General features: G+C 43.6%; 3 protein-coding genes across 3 annotated transcripts; 1 reads left to right on the top strand and 2 right to left on the bottom strand. All coding sequences in view use genetic code 11, as the record gives it.

Annotated features, from left to right (window-relative positions):
- Positions 1-34: 34 nt before the first annotated feature.
- Positions 35-11462, top strand: EGR_05327 (Disks large-associated protein 2; the record flags this gene model as incomplete). Its single annotated transcript, XM_024494576.1, has 10 exons — positions 35-59; positions 97-684; positions 769-953; positions 1026-1071; positions 5658-5905; positions 6910-7002; positions 9848-10106; positions 10213-10560; positions 10800-11155; positions 11229-11462. 10 exons carry the CDS (start codon positions 35-37, stop codon positions 11460-11462), a joined length of 2382 nt encoding a protein of 793 aa, XP_024351047.1.
- Positions 11463-14760: 3298 nt separating this feature from the next.
- On the bottom strand, positions 14761-18715 carry EGR_05326 (hypothetical protein; the record flags this gene model as incomplete). The annotated part of the gene is made up of 4 exons (XM_024494575.1): positions 14761-14985; positions 17456-17592; positions 18367-18491; positions 18582-18715. The coding sequence occupies 4 exons, from the start codon at positions 18713-18715 to the stop codon at positions 14761-14763; spliced, it is 621 nt and encodes a 206-aa protein (XP_024351046.1).
- Positions 18716-18911: 196 nt separating this feature from the next.
- Positions 18912-20036, bottom strand: EGR_05325 (Glyceraldehyde-3-phosphate dehydrogenase; the record flags this gene model as incomplete). The annotated part of the gene is made up of 3 exons (XM_024494574.1): positions 18912-18984; positions 19061-19674; positions 19713-20036. The coding sequence occupies 3 exons, from the start codon at positions 20034-20036 to the stop codon at positions 18912-18914; spliced, it is 1011 nt and encodes a 336-aa protein (XP_024351045.1).
- Between the last annotated feature and the right edge of the window lie 1213 nt (positions 20037-21249).

Genomic DNA, 21249 nt, shown 5'->3' with positions numbered 1-21249 from the left:
ACCGGTCGTTCGGATTTTTATGCTTTAGTGGGGGATGCAGGGCTGTAATGTCCCTGAAAGTATGTTTATTTGTTATTATATTATTCTTTACTAAAGGCAGTGGTGGCTTGACAGGTCCTTTTGGAAATGCCAATGCCTGGCGTGAATTGACCCCAAAAGGCGGGAATGTTTCTGAATATAAGCCGAAGATGAATATCACCTTAGGTGGTTCCACATATACAAAGACAATCGACTTGGAGTCTCAAGATTTTTATGACATGCCGCATTTCGGTACTTTTGAATCCGAGACTAGTGGTCCTAATTCATCTCCAATTATTGAGTCGTCAATCCAGAATAACGGTCAAGTGATTCAGTGTTCTGCTAATTGCAATGAGCCAAAAATTTCGCCAAACTTGGCATCGAATCATCCTGCTGAACTTGCAAACTTTCCTATCACAAAGACACCCGAGAAAACTAATTCGACTCCCCGGTCAACATTTTTTTCTAGACTTGCACGTCGTTTAACCATTCGGCGCACCGTTCCCAAGCTAGGGTCCTTTTCGCCTCCTCATGGTAGTGCCAACCCTTTGGAGGGTGTCATTGAGAAATCTTCGCCACAAATTTCTACCGGTCGGAAGATTCGGCGATGGCTCAGCAAACATTTGATGGCTCCTCCCAAGAATTCTCTCCATAAGGCGTCCCCAAGTACTGTTTTTTCATTTTCTCCCTCCAGAATGTCTGTTTTTACCTATTGTTTATGTATCTTAGGTAATTTCTCTACTCGTGCAGCCACTCTTGATGGTGCAGTTGATAAGTGCGTCTCACAATCAGCTGATGACTTCGGCTCTGCTCCCACTCAACGGCGGGCCCTTCCCCCACCCAATACCTCAACATCTAGCCTGTGCAACTCTCCGACTGGGACAATCAGTCTGGCGGATGAGCCATTTGAAGCAAGTGGGAATGGTATTCGACAGGTGAGTTGAGGTGTTCCTTAATTATTTTTTCTAGATAGAAGTGTTCATGTATTGATTAAACATATTTTCTAGGAAACCTTCTCGTATGGATCGGGAAGACTGAACAGTACAGGCGCTGGTGAGTGATATCAATTTGACTTTGTCTGTCACCAGATTGTATTTTAGGATGTTAATTCCTGCTGCAAATGCAAACCTTGCACTCCTACTACTTTGTTTGCGAAACAATCAGAAATCCAATCATTCCCTTGAAATTTTTTAAATTTTTACCCTTCTCTGTGCTAAACTTACACTTTGTGGTTAGTCCTTAAAGCCTAGTTAATTTATGCGAAACCTAGAATCTGCAATTTTTGGAAGTCTCGTCGTCAATATTCCCTCGGACCAAATTGTGTTACGTTTTCTTTGGATTCGATTTAGTTGTTTCAGTTTCCACGAAACAGGACAATCCTACGACCCAAATTTCTTCTGCCTTCAGCTCTCCATCGGTTACAGGTATAGGTGAGTTTCATCTCTTATAATGCTAACCATCACCTGAATACCTGCTTATTGTAATGTAAATTGGTTCTCGAACGCTTACGAAAAATAGACATTTTATGATTTTATAAGCAACATGCGGTCGATTCGCTTGTGTGCTCCTAGGTACAGATTTATTTGATTTATCTTTCCTGCTTGTTTTGTGGCAGTTTTTGTCGCTTATTTATTTTAAAACATTGCTGTTTCTTCGGTGGGTGAACCAATTGCTGTCGAACATGATGGTGCAACTTTGCTAAAACCTAGTAGTTCATGCCTTAGGATGAGTAATACCCATAGCTTTCTTGTGTAACGTATCTAATACTTACGACCGTTATGTAAATCACCGGTGTGTTTGTTATATCGGTGCTGAATATGTTCCATTATTATTCATTCCTGTCGCACGTTCTTCTTTTCTTTGGATTAACATTTGCCACCCTAATTCATAGCCGCAGTGGTCCTTTCTTTCATCCAACCACATACTCGTCTTATCGCTTTTTAAAATACCTTTCAATAAAAGTGCCAGCTAGTTATTGCCAATGTTAAGTTACTGGAATCTTTAATTTGCACACCAATGCTTCAGATACTATTATAAACAATTGCTTTTTTCATTTTACTGTACTCCTCTTGAATTAGCCGACGACTTCTTTGTCTCGCCTCTGAGGCATATTAAACACAATCCTATTATGATAATGAATTGTGACATTGCAATCAATCAGATTGGTGGATAGACATTGTCTGTCTTATTTTTGGTCGGTGTTAGGCCTCCTACCCGTGCCGTGTATCTGAATAGTGAAATTTCACTTTGCTCATTATGTTTTTCGTAAAAGCTTAGCTGAAATATGTTAATTCTGCCCAGTAGCTTAATTATTTCTATTTGGTCTGATGTGTCGATTGGTTGGTCACCCAACCGCACCCCCTAGTGCGTTTTTTTTGCCGTGAGTCAGAGAGCTCATGGTGTTCGCCCTCAATGGGCTGACGCCCAGGTTAACGTGACTCATTAATTCTACTCAGCTTTCATTATTTCTCGTGTTGTAGCACATTTGGGAGGTAGGTGGTTGTAATGCTCGGTGCGTGCTCCCTTGTGATGGTCTCGAAGTCGTCCTAACTGCATCACTTCCTGGAAACTTTCGTAGTCACCTCCCATTTGGCTTGACAAATTCTCTTTACCGTTCATCCCATACTTCCGTAGCTTTCGTTTTTTCCCACCTTTTGAAAAACCAAGCCTTTTGAGTGCGGTCATTGGTCCACGTGGCACACAAATCATACGTACAACTTTGGGCTAGCCATGTTTTTACAGTAGAAAATACTCTATTGGTCTTTATTTGATTCCATGGTAATGCTTCGATTACATTGGTCATCCTCTTCCGTGCTTATTATTCTCGCTCATTTACGATACAATTTGCGTTAAATTGCGAGAGTACCCTCGTAATTAAACTGGGATTTGTAACCAGCGTGATGCGGAGACCACCTTTGGCCTCGAGGTAGAACCGCTTTTATTTGAGGGGTTTTGTCACTCTGTTTGATTAAAATTAATCTTCAGTAGTAAAGGCTCCTAGTTTGCATGTTTTTTTTTGCATAATGGAACGTTCACTTTACATTCGTAGGGTGTTTCTAATGCTCACTTCCCAATACCTGATATGCTTTGGTGTTTCTTGAACACCTAGTGGTTCTACTTTGCGATTGTATGTCGATAGTGACATGTATCTGAATTTGTAGCAGTAGTGACGGTGTTATGTGGTTATAATTTCTGGCTTACCGTAACCTTGCGTTACGCGAACCAGGCGTTGCTTCACCTTATATTGTGACTCACTACCGGTCTGGACTGTTCTGAGAGTTCACGAAACTCTGTCTGACATACTTTTTCTCATTTTTTTTCTTCTGTTCGCTTTGTTTATTCTTGAGGTGTGGAAGCAGGAAAACCTTTGCATAATTTATTGTTGTTCACCTCTTAGTGGCATAGAAATTTTATCACCGCTTTGCATCTGCCAACTCATATATAATTTTGCCATTTGTGTATTCACTGCGTGGATGTGACAGTGACATTTACAAATGACTCATTCTCCACATTAATTGCATTTTTTGTCCTACCTGAAGGTGTTAAACGGAAGTAGGCACCACATATGCCTTTTTTCGATCGTCTGAAAGGCGTGCTATCTGCGACACACCTTCAGTTTTACCTGACTGCCCTAGTAATGAAGTATTTCCTCTTAACGACACTAATTTTACGCAATTGCATAGTCTGGGTCGGTTCTTGGCCCCCACCTCTTGATGGACATATTGTTTGTGAAATTTACAAACCTTATATTGTTCACTGGGTCGTGAATGAATACGCTTCCCTGGATATACCGTCGTTTCCCATTGTCCATACACAGCACACCACTCGCGTCTGGCGGGGCCGCTAATCGCTCTGCTCTTTCCCTTTGAAGACGGTGACAAATCTGCTTGCGTGATGTTGGCACCACTTCTTACTAGAAACAGGTCCTGTTCATTGTCGACCTCTACCTTGTGTGTGCCTTTTTACGATTTCAGTTTGGGGTTCTCATCCTCCCACATCACGTGCACTTTGCATATGTGGTAATGATGATTTCTTTTCACCACCACAACTTTTGTACAAACTAGCATTAAATATTCCGCGTACTTGCTGGTAAAAAACTCCCAATTTAAATAATTTAAATTTTATCGCTCCTTGATGTCTACTAGTAAATATATTTTCCCTAAGACTTGTTAAGGGAGGGAAAATTCTCCACTAAAGTGGTTGAATGTGGTCACGTTAATTCACTCTTCCCTCTTCTTCAGTTCTTGTTCTGCGACTTGTGTGGTTTACGTGTCATTTGCGTGTATGCTCTATTGCGTTATACCATGCAAACGTCCATGTGTGTGCATGTCTCCGTGATTGTTTTTGTCTCCAATGCTATTCCCTGCTAATCCCCCGTCTAGGTGTATGTTAACCCTCCAAATGTACCCTAGCTGTACTGAAGGCGTGTTAGCGCCATTAAGATGCGCCTTAATAGCAGTATTAATCACTTCACTGTGGTATTCCTCGGCTGTAAATAGAGGGGGGGGGGGGGGGGCGCAATCTTGCATACTGCCTGGACGAGTCCGGGAAGGCGGATTAGCGTTGGAGACTGTTGATTTCCCGTTGAATTATGAGGATGGCATAATTTGCAATTTACTTGTTAAAATTTGCCTAAACAGTTGTCTGCGCTGCCACTTTCTGTCTGTCTTCCGTGGTTATTGCAAAATTTACTCAGTTTTTTTCTTCTGTATCTATTAGAAGTGCATTGCTTCGCGCAAATCTAACTTCGAAATTGGGTTTTTACCTTGCCCTTATCAAGACACAAAGATTTTATTATTTTTTATGAACTAAGCACAATCCTGTTGAAACATTAGTGGTACACCGAGGTCAATTATATGGATTACTAACCTAATGGAGCTTGCATTGAACCCAATAACAAATGAACCCCTTCAGCAATGCCTTGCTCAGGGTGAATCTTCATTTAAGGCAATCATCATTTTTAAGAGCATGATCTCACCAAGTTTTGGGAGATTTATATGCGACTTTGTCCCGTCGCAGTTCACTTACCTAATTAGTCTCGTTCGTTGTGCAGTTATTGCATGTGTTCGGGTAAACTTTATAGAGTTTAACTACAATTGTAGGCTCGGTTTTGTCTTCTCTCCATTGATACATTCAAATTTCCGATTTAAATATGGAAACAGTAGTCTCTACTGAAGTGCAAATATCGATCTGATTTTCAGTTTATTTTCAATCATCCAAAAAATATACTCACTTGGTTCTCCCTCTTTGTTACCTATCTTTTACCATTCACTTACCATTATTCAACTTCCTTGTTGCTTCAGGATGTTATATGCACGACTCCGCAACTCAAAGGAACATGCTATGCGTTCAAGGCCCAAAATCTCGCTTTAGAATATCGCTTTTTCTACCCAGGGGTCTATTGCTTAGTCCATTCTTCCATGCTCCTTCATTGTGACTTGGCAAGTAAGCTGTCGAAAGGTCATTTTTCACTGCATCCACAGATAGTTGAATCTCCGCCCGATACTTGGACTGTACATGATTATCGCAATAGTTTCTGACCTCATTAAGAATGATCATTCACCACTCACATGCCTGTGCATACTTAAGGAGAAGGACGAGAAGGGTGCATGATGGTACTTTCATGTATCTTTCTTCAGGGCCACCGCCACGCTATCTCAACGTGTCTTTGGCGGCCTTCGGTTACACTGGGTGCAATCGCAAGTGGGTCTCGGCCCAGACCCTGGAGCGTGGTAAAACGGCCGCCACGGCGCAGGCCTCCTCCTCTGCCGTCCTGGCGACTAGCGTGACACCCCAGCGCCACAAGTCCACCTCCCCCACATCATCACCTCACACCTTTGCCCAACGACCCTACCGCTTGGATTTCCGGGATGGTCAAAATCCTGAGGTACTCTCCACTTCTATCCGTCACCACTTGTTTGAACGCTGCACTTTTATTCCGCCCAGCTTTCAGTTGAGTCTGTGTGTATGCATGAGCTCAAGGCGACCTCGTTACCTTTGCTCTGTCTCAGACATTTCTCATCCACGGTTCGACTTGCATTTTGAAGCTTTTGCTTCCAAATAGCCCATTTCCCTGCACGATAATGAGTGAACGCTGTAGCAAATAATTATGAAATAATTAAGGCTTCTAGAGGAAAGTGTTTTGTCGACTCGCCTCGAGATGTCATGTCAACTTCAGTCCTACTCGAGGCGAACAGTATATTCGTTTTCTTCTTATTTCATAGGTTTTCTTCATCGATTCGAACACATTCTTTGTGATTCCAGCCCAAGAATTTCCCGTGAAAAACTTTTTCCATGATCACAGGATTGATTCCGAAACATTTTTGTAAATGCTTCTTTAACGCTTTTGACTGTCCTTTATTCATAGTCTCCATAGTTCTGCACTGCACCTGTTGCTTCTAAATGGGCGTTTTCTTGGCCATGAACTATGAAACATAATGCGTGTGCAAAACAACCGGACTGTTGGGTAAACGATCCAACGCGTGAAGCTAGACTGATAAAGTCCGCAAACTAGCTTATGGGCCGTTAAATAAACCTGTGTCGGTGTCCACGACTGAAGACTCCTTTATGGTTCTGAACATTGCTTTTTTTCACTATCACTTTCCACCAATCCGAGAGAGGCGTTAAAGTTTGCGAGGATGGGCGCCACATATAATACGAATGCCCAGAGACGATTGGTGAAATTCTGAGGCCACGCGCCTTTCTCTCACCACGACGGTTTGATGATATTTGCACGACGTGCCAGTTTGATTGGTATCTCTTAACCAATCGTCTTTTGGGTCATTACCACGCCAAGGGTGAGGGTAGTACGCAGTCCGACCTCACTAGCTCGTCGTTGATTACTAGCGGCTGTGGGATCTAATTTTTTGTGTCCATTCTCTTTCCGTCTAGGCTTCTTCTACAATTCAGGCTTCCGGTGCTTCCCCCGCCGCCGTTACTGAGCGACCAAACAACTCAGCTGGAGTCGCTATTCGTGTGAGACGTGTAGGTGTACCTCTGATCTGTTTCATCTCCACTTTGCATTTTTCATACTTCACATTTTTTGACTAGATCTCCAGTCTGAGATAACACTTAATTCAGTTGAATGAATCATGAGCAAGTGAATCTTTGGGAGAGCAAATGCGAATTCTGCAGGCTCTACTTTGAGGGTTTAGCGCTTCCTCATTTGCATTACTTAATGAATTCGTCGTGCAGGTCGCCTTTTTGCATTTGAGAAATCACTATCTAGACAACGCATTTTCATGTGGATTGGTCGCTTTTCAACAAATTTAAATGTTCGTTTTTAAGCTTCCCGTCGCTGTACCGGATCGAAAAGTTAATCATTTACTCTTCAGTTGGGTTATTTGTCCGTTTACTGAACGTGTTTATTCTCTGCTTCACATATGGAGCGTTAGTTTCGCCACTGTTCAAGATTCGATTTCAAACTTGCTAAAATTTAGGGCTAATCCGTGCTCTTGTAGGGTCACTATTTTACTTTATTATGTTTTGCTTGCAAACCACTCCTGCTGTGTAATTGTCGCAATTTTTCTCATCTTCTAGGTTTTATGTTTGTTCCCCACGCAAAATATGCAAAAAAACATTAAGTGTTTCGCTGTATGGCATTCACTTCATTATCTCATTGGCACTTGTCTATTTATGTATAGTGCTGGAAGGCTTCACTTCCCCTTTGAATTGTCCTTTTCCCATAACGATAGAAATTTGTGCTGTAGTGGTATTGTTTTTTGTAGCTTTTAAAACCAAATCGCTTCATTTTCTCCAACTTTGAGTAATTTTGAGGTATACACATCAAACTGCCACTATCGCTTCAAACTGTTAAAATTTTGAAGTCGAATTTTTCTCACTTTGCAAAGCTTCCAATATTTTTCAATAAGCATTATTCTTATATTTCTCAAATGAACTTATTTTTTTGAATTTTCTCAACACACTGAGAAAAGTGCTTGTAGTTACTTCTTTCTCATACATCGACTTGTATGTGATCGTCCTAACTTTGTTAGATTTTGGTGTATTGGTGTACACGCAATTCACCCATGGTGCGACCTCTGACCCCAACAGTGGGGTCTGCACATGACGATGGTGTACCGGCTGGCTACATTAGTAGCACTGTGTGTACGCATGTGAAGATAATCCTAATTCTTTCACTCATCTCTCGCTTCGCGACTTCGTTTGTTTTCCTTTTGTTTTTAAGCTGCTACATATATGTAAGCGGCTTTTTATGTGTGGGAAGCCAACTCACTCTGTCTTTACTGAAGTGGACTCTTTCTTCAAAGCCTATGACTCGTCGTGATTCGATTAAGCGTGGCTTGTTGCTTCTGCCCCATGATCTTGGAGCAGCCACAGTAGCATCCGCCATACACTCCCCTTCTCAGTGCCTTATAATGCCTACCCATTAAACATCCTCCGTTACGGGGCAACGCCTACGCATGCATTATTCAGACTCTGTTGTTGGTATTTCAATGCCACGGCATCCCGTGATGCATTCCCGTATTCAGTCGCACAACCGCAATAGTGTGTTTAATTAATTAGTAGCTTAAAAACGTTTATCCCTCACAACTATCCTCTTTTGACTTGGCGCTCACAGTTATCTTTTTGTCAACTTCATTGTCTTTCGCAGGACTACCACAGTTCATTACGTATTCATGAACTTGATGTTCCCTTGTTTGCCCCTACACGACACACCACGTTCCTACTCCGTAGAACAGCCTGTTCTTTCTCTCACTACCACTTCAAATTGCATATTGATATTTCCCCAGCATCCTTTCCACTGGTAACGATGTACTTTAAAGAGATAGAAGTACCAAATTGGCCGTGTCTTGTTAATAAGTTAAGTCCATTCCGCGTGAAATTTTTCTGTGAAGATTTGGGAACAGGTGCCAGTGCATGATAGATAAAGCGTATTGCTGACGCTAAACGAATAAACAATTCACCTGATGAGTCATTAAAGTATTTTGTCATTCTTTGGCCTTTGCTGGCTTCTCCCCATGTTTCGTGTGTTTCATCAGGTTCGGAACCGTTTTCAGCTAGGGCGTATGTAATTCATAAATTTACGCATTTTCCGATACCATCTATTGCCTTTCATTCTTTTATTTTTTATGAAAAATGTGGAGTTCGATCTTGGTTGCAACTTTGCTTCACGTGTTTGAGTCATTATGCTCTTTTGAGTGCTTTCATCGCCCACCACCACTTCGATTTTTTGCGATTGTTTGGCTACATGGTAGTAGGTGTTTTCTCCAGGTAACCGTTGTTCGTACTACTTTTTGTATCAGTAGGCGGTTGTTAATGTTTTTTTTTTTAGGCCACTCATTTCTGCCAGCGCAGCATTTTCGGTGTCTGGTCTTCACATTTTTTTTGTATCCATTGTTTTGTTTAGTTTTTTGGACTTTTTGCCTTCGTTTCGACAGCTCAATTCACCAAAGAAATCGGTGATGGATTTCCTAGGCTTCTAAATTCCGATCTTTCTTGAAAAGGCTCCTCCTGCGTTTGATATCAGTTGTAGTTCTTTTGTCGATTTCATGTTCAAATTCTATTCGTAACTTAGAGCGTAATCCTTTGATAGCTTTTTCGTAAGCATGAATTTGTAAATCAGAGCAAATGTCAATAATTCTGGGAACATCGTTCTCGTCAAGGTCGGCTAGAATTCTATTTACAAATTAGTGGATGGCTAATAAAGACTTTTCAGTCGAAAGGCATTTTTAAATCTGGGTATGTTTGCTATTTACGGCATTTTGTTAACAAGTAGTTATTCTAGTTACGCTTATTACTTGTTATTAAATTGGACATTTTGCTTTGGGAATGTTAAGAGCTACATTCTCTGCTTTCCACCCACTCACAGAACTGTTTAAACGCGATCTCGATAACTACGGGTGGTGAGGGTGATCAGTCGCAGGATCTCAATCGCAGCCGCCACTCACATAACGAGCATTGGAACCGCTCCTCACTCATTATGCTTGCTGTCGCTCAGGCCTCGCCACGAAGTCACAACGTCCCACCCTCTGTTGCCGGATCTACCGTCAACATGGCGGGTCGCCAGTCCATCTCCCACGGCGACACCACCGGTGGTTCTCCTGCTTCTCCCTCCAAACCCTTCTCTGGTCCGTACCTCTCCTACCATTATCTCGTTATTTAAGGCTTGCCTTTTTTGAAGGGTAGTTTTTCCGCGAGCATTGATGAGTTGATCATTTTTCTTGTCCATACCAGGTCATCGTTTGGTGTCCGGAGAGGAGAACAGTAGTCTAGACGTCTCTCTGCCAAAGGTGGAGGAGGTGCCCTCGATCAATACCACAGATACCAGTCAGGAAGAGGCAATCGCGCTGACGACAGGTCTGGAAGAAGCGGCTTCTTCATTAGCCCTTGTCAACGGACATACCCTCGACAAGAATAAGGGAGAGATGGCGGTGGCAGTGTTGCCCATGAAGGGGGAGCAAAGTGATGAGGTGAAAGACGGTCACCACTTTCTCCGGGTGGTGGAAGACACCGCGCAGGAGCTCAGAGACCGTGTCGAGGAAATCGAACGCGACCTTAATGAAAACGAGTTTCCCGATGAAGGTTTGTTCTGTATATCAATGCTACGAGTTCTTTTTACCATCATTGGAAAACACTGACACAATCCACTATATAGCGCATTGCATTTTGCTATATTTTCCAACGAATTTTATCAACCGCATTTACCATTATCTGCAGGAAATAAAAAAAAATGTTTGCCGCGATCTGTTTTAAGTTAATTTAATAACAGGTACACTCGATGATAGTCTATTTGTTTAGTTTGATCCTCTCTCTGCCATCAGTATCTGGCCATCTGCGCACCACAGTGGGGAAGGTGAATTTGTTGCTCTCGCAAAAGTTCGTGCAGTTCCGCGGGCTTTGTATGGACAGCATTGAGGCGGGCCAGGCTGCCGACTCCGCAGGGGAGTTTGTCACCCTCCCTAGCGACCTCGAAGGTTTCTGGGCGATGGTGATGCTCCAGGTAGATGATGTACGCTCCATGATCGCCAAGTGCAACCATATGCGCCGGAACGACTGGCGGATCGCTCCAGACCCTTCGATTCACAACGGCCAAAACAGCTGTCTCCAAACAGTAAGCAGCCATCATTCCTTATCTCCCACTTCTTTTTGTGGTCATTGTGATGGAACAAGTTCTGATGTAGGTTATTCAGCGAAATCCAACTGTTTACGCATCGGCACAAGTTGGATGATGGGGTGGTTTTTTCTTTTAGCCCTCAAAACCGAAGCGGTGTCAGCTGAAGACAGCTGCCTCGCCGGCAACGGTGAAGTCTCGTCAAAATAAGGAAGCTGCCGATTTAGCGCGATCTCAGGCTAGGGAACGGCTGAAGGCCGCGAAGCGTCAGTACATGCGTGGGCGTCAGGATGAATGTAATGTCAGTTTTAACGACAGCCGTAGCAGCAAAAACGCCTTAGACGGTGAAAATTCCACCTTCCTTGTTCTGTGAATTGGCACACTTAATATGCGCCACTATATGCCCTCGCTACGAACATTTTGAGGGGAGAAGGAATTGCTACATTTGTTGGTCTCCTTCCCTCGTCGAATACCCATAATGATGGTCAAAATCTTCTTTTTTGACCACATTAAGCCCACATATGTGCCCTTTTTAGTAATATGTAAATGATGTAATTTATTAGTTTCACTTCTTGCTCTTGGTCATCGGTTGGTTGATTTTTGACGCCAGGAATTTCTCACATCAGATAAAGAGTACGGTAAGTAATACCTCGCCAAGGCTTCAGAATCTTAGAAGAATCAGCACTTCGCCTTCTTGGTCTAGGCGTCGTCAATGACTTTGATTCGATCTCTAGTTAGACGGATGAGATTCTTTTGCGGTCATAAGTATGCTAAGGTCCGCAAACTATGACTCTATGCCTTTTAAAGTTGTGAATTTCATAACTCGGAAGTAGTTGGGCGTTTTTCAAATGACTTGTCTATTCGTAATCCATTTTACGCAAGCCACTTTGGTCTCGCCCGAGGCTGAGAGCCACCGTACGAAACATTGTATTACGCGCCTGTTCTATGTCTAAAAGTAATTACAATGGGGTTGTTTTAACCTGGGACGCCACTGTCATCAGCTGGAGCCCTATTGAGGCCACTAACCGGAGGAGTGACAGGTTAGAACTTCAGAACGGTCGTCTGTATGGGTCGACATGATGAGTACGCAAGGGAGGCACGGTCATCGTGTACGTGCCTGATGGCCACGAAGCAGGCACTGTCAAGGGGTGAGTCTGCCTCTGAGTTCGTCTCGATGATTTCAGTTATGTGCGGCTATAGTAACTGACCCTTGAGCGGTTATCAGCAGCGTTGGAGCACACGTCTGCTGGACAATGACCAATCAGGCAGGCTTGAACAGGAGCACAACACTCCAACAATTTTGGTGATGAGCTATCAAGTAGGACTTCGAGAAAATCGGACCGGAGTTTAGTTCCGCGTTGGCAGGCAGCCCTAACAAAAGTCTGTCGGTGGAACTAGAAATGGATGGCAATAAGAGAGGGACAATTCCTCGGTTGGATGGAGTGTGGTTACAAGATACGAAAAAAACCCAATAATTATTTTCTACTAGTTAGCATATAAGTAAGAGCCTGTTTCATTAGAAGGGTGAAGTACAACGCGCATCACGGTATTTCCACGAGGGCACACCGTGATTGCGGTTTAATGGATCGTCACTGCCGTAGATCACCTTCTGCCATGTGCCTGGACCAGAAAATAGGACAGACCGAGTCTACTGAAAAAGTATAGCATTCGCTGTTGCATTTTTATAAGCATTTAGTAACTATCTTTTGGTAGTAATACTAAAACATTCTATTGCAAATGCAAAGTCCTTCAGGTCCTCAATTGATATTAGTACTCATATTAGTCTTAATTGTTACTTCGTCGTATCTCCAACGCGATGAACTCTGCTCTCCGTGGTTTCGATTGCCTGTTTAGTGGCATGGACATCCATTAACATTTATAGCGCCCCACTCATTCTGTAGGGCAGTAAAAAGTTGTCTCCCGGCCGACAGTGGCAAATGGGCCCGATCCAAAACGAAGAATCCCTTTATTTCTTTGATGGTTATGACTACTTTAACGTCGGAGGAGAGAGAGATCTGCTCCAGACGGCAGAATGTACGAAGACTCACATCAAGAGCTATAGAAGTTTGGCAATTACTTCAACCCCGTGTTCTGCATGAAGGCAGTCGACTGAAGCAACACCAGACTTGAACGATTGATAAGCGTCCGTTACGGAGTGACCTAGGATAACACTATGAGGATGGATCTATTGAGGGAACAAATAATACGTCTACCACTTTCTTACTGGCTGAATAAAATCTACATCGACGAATAGGGAACACTGAAGTAACTCCGTGCCTCCGCTTTTGGACAAACATTCTCTACGATTGGCCGTTGGCACATAAAAAGCGCTCGGTCGGCCCCGAGCGGTGTGGAGCCAATGGATCGGGCTCTGCTAATACGGCTCACAGAGACGATGAAAACCCCGGATACTTTGGCATCGCTGAGACGCATCACGAAAGGAAAATATAGTTTAATAAAATCCTTTAACTTTCTCTACATCAGTCTAAAAATTCGCCAACACTTTGATGTTTACTACCGATATCTGTTGTAGGTGCAGTTTTAAACAATTCAACAGCACGAAAGAATTAAGCTGTCTGACACACTGGTGGAGCACAATACATCATAATCCTCTCGATGTTAAGAGCTCCCGTGCTTTTTGGCTTGGACTCAACTGCGGCAGAAAAATCATTCGAAGTCACAACTTGAGTTACTCGCGCGTGCGCCCTCCACGTCTTTCTCGTTTGAAAATTGCATAGCCTGCTGGCCTTTGAAATCCGATTTTCTGTAGTCGGTAAAATTTATCTTCAAAGACAACTTAGCGTAGGCGAACGCACACCTCTAGGTATTTTCCCGGAATAAAAGCTGATGTGGCGGTCTTGAATCGCTTGCTTTGTTGTTTTTTTGCCTACGCCAGCTATTATGCTTGAAAGCCGTGTGTGTAAAGCATCCCGAAGTCTCCTGATTAGGCGTAATTGGCGACCACAAACCAAGCAAAGAAAATGCCAAATTTCATGTGTTTCGCGTTTGATTTCTTATAGGCCAATGTTGAAGCAGATTGAATCTGGGTTGCGAACTTTTAGTGCAAACTCTACAGGGGAAAAAATTACTGCACCGTAGACTTGTTACAAGACTTTCGTTGCCATTCACCATCCTCCAGAATTCAGTACTGAATTAATGTTGACAATACTGAGCTGGAGTAATACTTGCGGAAAACTAGCATTATGGTAACAACTGGAACGATTAACCCAAATAATGCCAGAGAGCTAATGCGATTGCTGTAGGCGTGGTTGGCTGCTCATCAGCAGGGGTGGACATCGTCTGTCAACATGTAAGCTGCATCTTTCTGCCGATTTTGGACTAAAGTGACTCACAGGGCCTGACTTGTGTGCAAGCAACTAACTCGAAGCGACAAGTCTTTGATGAGAATACCTGGTTTTCTAGGCGTTCACTGTATTCACATTAGGCAGAAACTAAATGTTCAATGAGTAGGTTTCGTCTGTAAACACTATTTTGGCACAATGTCTTTGTCTTTTCTCTGAAAAAGGGCAGACCCCAAAATTTATGCTGTGTAAGTGGTGCTAGATTACACGGGAAAATAGCGGACACTCCCTCCGTGTCCCAAAACTGGCGTAGTCAGTCGGACGCGCAGGCTTTGGAGTTGCCCCAAGACGATCTGCTCCGCGATGGCCCTAAACTGAAACCTTATTGGCTGTGCACTGGTGCGTGAGTGCACGCACCCAGGCGCACGTGCGCACGCGCGCCTCTGCATGCCACACGTCGAAGAGGCGTGCGCACCTGCAACCCGGAGCTTGCGTCGGCCCTGCGTTTATCGATCGAGCGCCGCTTGCACTGGATAGCGTGCGTTCACGGAGGTACGCCCAGACCCTTTGGCTGGACTTGTGGACGTGACTGGTCTTAGAACGGCATAAAATTGGCAGTTTAGTGTGGATTTTGGGTTCTGGATATTGATTCCAAGTCATTTATAAAAGCTGAAATAAGGTGTAGACAAGCTCATGATATTGGTGTTCTTAATGATTGTTGCCTTTATTATTTCAACCATGAATAGACGCAAAGACATAGCTATTAATTTAGACATCATTGACTTGTCATGGGATGGAGAAAAAAAAGCCTAGTCACCCTTTATTCTTAAAGAATTAGGCTGAGGAATCTCGTTGCCACGTTAGATGTTACGTAAAGAAGAGCCGTTATTGTCGAACTTATTCTCATGCGCAAACTAGCATTAAATTCGCGTCGCATACTATTCAGGTGTCAAGCTATTTTTTTTCTAGAATTGTTTCCATGTCTGTGTGAAGTGCCCAATTGAATACTTGGCTAGCAATAAAGTTTTGTAATTAGAGGAAGGTGAACCCCAGGGCTTTAACCTGAGGATTACCTTTGGGCTGCGTCATCAGACCTTAACAACCATTTGCCTAGCCGCCTGCATCTGGCTTCGCTGACCTACCGCCAACAGTGACTCAACCGCTCCACATCATTGATTAGGTCCTGTAAGTATCTGCACCCAGGCGGATAGTAGGTCCACGTATGGCTTAACACTGTGAAGGTTTCGCTCTATGACCACTGAAGTGCGTTTTTATCATCATTACCACTTATTAGCATTAACCATTTTCACGCATTTCTTGATTTTCCGTTAATCTTAGGGGAATAGCCTTTTGGAGGCCAACCAATCCCTGCGTTCATTTCACTTGTCCCAACAGTAACCTTACAAGCAGTGAATTTACAGGTTCAGGTTTGTGTTAGATACGGATTGACATCATATAGATCCATTGGTTACGGCTATACTAGGTCGGAGTCAACAATTCGAGGCTATGGTTGTTACCTATAAGGCCGGACAGACCAACATTACTAATTTTACAGATGTTAAATAGTGCTTGCATCAAAAAGTGTTCACCGAAATGCGTGAATTCTTCAGTGTTTCCTAATGGCAACCAACAGATAAGGACCACACACATTAGAACCCTAACTGAGCAGTACCATAGCAATGCCACTTTAGCTCAGTGCTATGAAATCTGAGAGTTTTTTTGATACTTCACGCAATGAAATTGTCAAACTGATACAATCGATAGAGGCTTCTCTTAGATAGTACATAAAATTGTACACTAATCGTATTTTATCCTGTTTCTGGTTAGCAGTTGCTTTAGTGCTTGTGCACAGCATATTATCTCGAGAAGAAACGATCTTGATGTTTTCTTGGCCATCTCTCCAACACAAAGGTGTTGAATGAGTACCTTCTTTGTACCGACCATTGCAGTGGCCCAACAATGACGACGAAACCGTACCTTACATTCTTTTTTAATAGTAGAGGAACTAAGTCTAGCCAACTTAAATTACATAACTAGCTGAAGAAAATACGTGCACCATGCTTCATAGAATGCCCTTTGAATGGGGTGATTTCATTCAATTTCTTTGACAGAAAGTGTACACAGATCGAATTGGGCGAAGCCTAAGCGACCATTTCCGTTTGTCTAATGCAGGTATCGGTTTCAGACGGGCTTGCAGATGAACTTGGGTTAAGCGTAGCAACAGAAATGGGTATTTGTTGATAAAGTTGTTGTAAAATAATTAAGAGATTAGTGTAGCGTTACGAGGATGTAAACATACTTCTCTATTTGTAAATCGACAAGTTAAAATTGCTAAACAGGTCTGTAAATTCAACCTTATCTTTCACTAATAATGCATGCTAACACGCATAATGGTGATGTTTACAATTGGCAAGGTGTCAGTACGAAGACACCAAGGTCTCCTTTGTTTCATTCATATTTTCTGAGCTCCATCTGCATATTGCATTTCATATGTGTTGCTGCATTTCATGCAATGGTGTACTGTAGTGGTCTCTGCCTCGGGGAGGGTCAAGAGAAATTACAAGACACTCACATAAGAGCATTGGCGAGTTATTGCTGACACCAAGAGGCATCACTCCGAGGTTGTTATGCAGCGAAAGTACTCTTGGCTGTGACTAGCGGGCCTAATCAACTAAATTACAAATGTGTGCACCATACGAGAGCAAAAACACGAAGCCATCTTTGCTAGGGTTTTTAATAGGCAATTAAATTACGGGATACTTGAGTAGACATGACAGACTAAGGTCATACAAAAAGGCGTTACTTTAATTTTTGACAGAAAATCATCCACCACATTTGCAGACTCACTTTTAAACAATTCAACGGAATGAACTCGTCAATCGTTGGTTTCCGTTGTAGTTCCGGCAAGCTGAATGAAAGGTTTACTGGAGTGCCAGGAAGTTGATTCCACGACGTAAACATTTTTCACACTGGCGCCATAATAGTTAAAAGGTGTTTATATTCAAAACAAAGGCCATAACCTTAAGCAAAAATGGTATAAAGAATGTAGAATGCTGACGCTCACCCAAGTGCCATTGTTATTTGGCGCATCAGATAGAACGTCGATGGTTTTGACGTTGCAGGTACAGACTCTGGCTCTCATGGCGGTCACCGTTCTCATATTTATGCCATCATGCACGGTCGCGACCTCGGCGTGACTATCTGTGTAAAAACATGGTGCGCCTACATGCCATGGTAATCAAAATAGAGAGCTCAAAGAGATCGCAGTCTGGTAAACTTCCTAGAATGTCTGGAGAATCAGAATTCTAAAGAAAACTTCGGGATAGTTAAAAAAGGAATACTTTTAGGGGTTGTAGATCCCTCCTGCAATTACGTTCACATCGTTGGCCAGCTCCCGATTCTTGTCAAATGCATTCATGCAAGGCTGTCCCATTTAGCAATGTAGTAATAGATGTATGTTGTTCAAGTACGAAATAATCGCAGAGTGGCTTTCTTCTGGTTTCAGATTTGACAAATTTTTCTCCAGGTAAAATCCTCACTTTTACGAAAAATGACGCTTGCTGCAAACCATACTCCGTCAGTATTCACTGACTCCACTCGTGAAAAAACCCCCCAGTCCCATGGTGACATTTCACGTGAGTGGTTTGCATTGGCGTGTTAAATAAGCTCATCACTGCCTAGACAAATGCACAAGCACAAATACCTTTCTGGACATCGACCCAACAAACCGAATCGCTCATAATGCCGGTTTCTCCACCCTGTTGGTGACCACACTAGCGCCCGTTCAATCAACACGTAGATCCATCTTCGACTTCCCACCTAGTCATGTTGGAATTTATTCTAGTTTAAGCAAAGTAGCCTTCCCACTTAGCGCCCTTGGATACACAATGGAGGAGAACGACTGGCGTAAGCACAAGCTATGAGACCTCCCTTATCACCAAATGGAGTGTGCATGCAAGCAGGGAGCCGACGTACTGTACTCTGAGCCTAGCCACCGTGTTAAAACATGCCATCTAGACTGGGTGTGCTTCTCGCATGTGCATGCGTGACCGCCGCGTCCAGCCACGCCTCCACGAGTCGCGTAGGTGCTTGCAGACGGACTGTGAAAACCAAGCCGTACAAACAAAGCACACTGCGATGATTCGCGGAGCGACACTGGCCCTCAGACTATTTCTGCCGCACACCATTACCCAGCGCAGTTCTCACGAGACATTTCGCCCCGAGCCGTAGAGACCCAGCTCCGTGAGGCTGACGTTAATTTGCACCTCGACCAGCTACGCGAGTTTCGGATAACCATCATCCCGAAGAACTCCCCGGCCAGCATTCAGAGGCGGGGAGCTCGAGATAGACAATGGATTGCTAGCTACCCACGCATCACATGAAGACCACAAAAAATAGATGAAATTTTAACTTTATTGCTATGATAAAGGGTGATTTTCGTCAAGCAGTAATTACTTGACAGGGATTGTATTGCGACAGACAACTATCGGTTAGTTGCTTCACCCTCTCCAGCGGGAGCCTTAATGATCCCTCTTGAACATGTAGCTGATCAGATCAACAACACGACAGCTATAGCCAAACTCATTATCGTACCTAAAAGGGGAAAAGTATTATTTATTAAAGTACCATTTAGTAAGTCCTTAGGATAAGACTTAGTTCCCAAGCTTACCAAGCGATGAGCTTAACGAAAGTGTCGTTGAGGGCAATACCAGCGCGAGCATCGAAAGTCGAGGAGCAGGTGGTGGAAAGGAAGTCAGTGCTGACAACCTGATCTTCAGTGTACTCAAGAATGCCCTTCAGGGCAGACGACTCAGAGGCGGCCTTGACGGCAGCCTTAATCTGGTCGTAGGTAGCCGGCTTACTCAACTTGCAGGTCAGGTCGACAACAGAGACATTGGGGGTGGGCACGCGGAAAGCCATGCCGGTTAGCTTGCCATTGAGCTCAGGAATGACCTTGCCAACAGCCTTGGCGGCACCAGTGGAGGCGGGGATGATGTTCTGGGCAGCGGTGCGTCCATCACGCCATGCCTTCTTCGAGGGACCATCAACAACCTTCTGGGTGGCAGTGTAGGAGTGCACGGTAGTCATGAGACCTTCGACAATGCCGAAATTATCGTTGATGACCTTGGCAAGTGGAGCCAGGCAGTTGGTAGTGCAGGAAGCGTTGGACACTACCTTCATAGAGGGGTCGTACTTCTCATGGTTTACACCGACGACGAACATGGGAGCATCAGCAGAGGGAGCCGAAATGATAACCTTCTTGGCACCACCCTGGAAGTGAGCCTGAATGGATAGTGTAAGAATGGAAACGCAAATCTTACCGAGGCCTTCTCGACGGTGGTGTTGATGCCAGTGGACTCAACGATGTATTCTGCGCCAGCCTGAGACCATGGGATGGCACTAGCACTCATCTCCTGGAAGACGGTAATCCTGTGGCTGTCAATAACCAACTTGCCGCCATCAACCTTGACGTCACCTTTGTATCGGCCGTGGGCGGAATCATACTTAAACATATAGACCATATATTCCAGATCAATGAATGGGTCATTGACAGCGACAACATTGACGGAGTTGGAAGCAACAGCAGCGCGCAACACAAGACGACCGATGCGGCCAAAACCGTTGATACCGACCTGGGGCTTCATGACCGGCGCAAGCAGGCAGGAGGAGTAGTGTTTAGGGTTCTAGTTTGGCTTAAATAGTTAATGCCTATGCTGTAGAGTGAGCCAATCATACGAGAGAAGTACTACCCAATCAGTTAAAGAGACCTTGAAATCCAGTAATATTACTGGTTGTTAGACTGCAAACGTGGTAAGATGCAAAATTAGTGCATTGGCTGACAAGGCCACGACTACAAACACATTGTAGCGTCGGCACTCCGAGGTATAGCAACTAGTTTCAACTACTTAGCCGCTCAATATGTTTTGTATCCTCACATCCCTCTCTAGCGACTATAAATGAATATTCTTGTGGCGGCTTGGGCCAGCTACTGTGGTTTTTAATCCATGGGCAATAATGATAATGTTTCTGAATGGTAAGCCTATTGGTTTAAGTACATAACTTCGCAAACTGTTATTTTATTCCTAATTGCTCTCCTTACACATTTATTCCTTTTGAAGCGAAAAAGATGGACAACCTTGAAAAGTGGTGGATATTGTGAATGTTTTGGCAACGGTGATGTTAATCAGGCCTTGGATATTCAGGTTCAATTCGGAAGAAGGAGAGGGAAATTGCTTTTTTCACTGACGATCCAAAAACACTTGTTAAGGGCACGGTAGGTTGCGAAAATTAAAATACTAAGGGAAGATTTCAGTCTTCTGAAATAAGATTGCACGCAAGTAATTACCTTACTATAAGCCTAGTTCTGAGCACAGTAGGCAACCGCTACCGGTATGGATTTGGGAAAGGGTGTTTGTCAAATAGTAACTCGATTGTGGAACGCTGTGTTGGGAGATTCGGCTAACGCACAAATCACTGACATAGCTACTGGTTGTTGCGTAGTGTTAGGATAGTAACCGTAACATGGACTCGCTACTTCTGGCACGGGATGCTTTTGCCACGTGAGTCTACCCTTCCAGTAGGTAAGCTATTCTAGACGAGCGTGGAGCCATAATTTCGGTAGAGATGCAATCCACAAAGGAGCAGGCAGGCCAGGACGTGACTCCTTTAGTTTTTATAATCCAGAATCCAGATAGGGGTGGCGACGGCTTGGTTGGTATTTGTGAATTGCTGTTAATCAGTCATTTTGAACTTTGAAATTACAGGTTAGTGGAGCGGTATATCCTGTTTTCAGTGGATTCAGCGCATATGATCCATTAGTCGCTTGGATGGTCCTGAGGACTAGATTAAACGAGTCCA

The sequence above is a fragment of the Echinococcus granulosus genome (genome assembly GCF_000524195.1).
Source record: "Echinococcus granulosus chromosome Unknown EG_S00038, whole genome shotgun sequence".
Classification (NCBI taxonomy): Eukaryota; Metazoa; Platyhelminthes; class Cestoda; order Cyclophyllidea; family Taeniidae; genus Echinococcus; species Echinococcus granulosus.
This window is presented reverse-complemented; position numbering and strand designations above follow the sequence as displayed.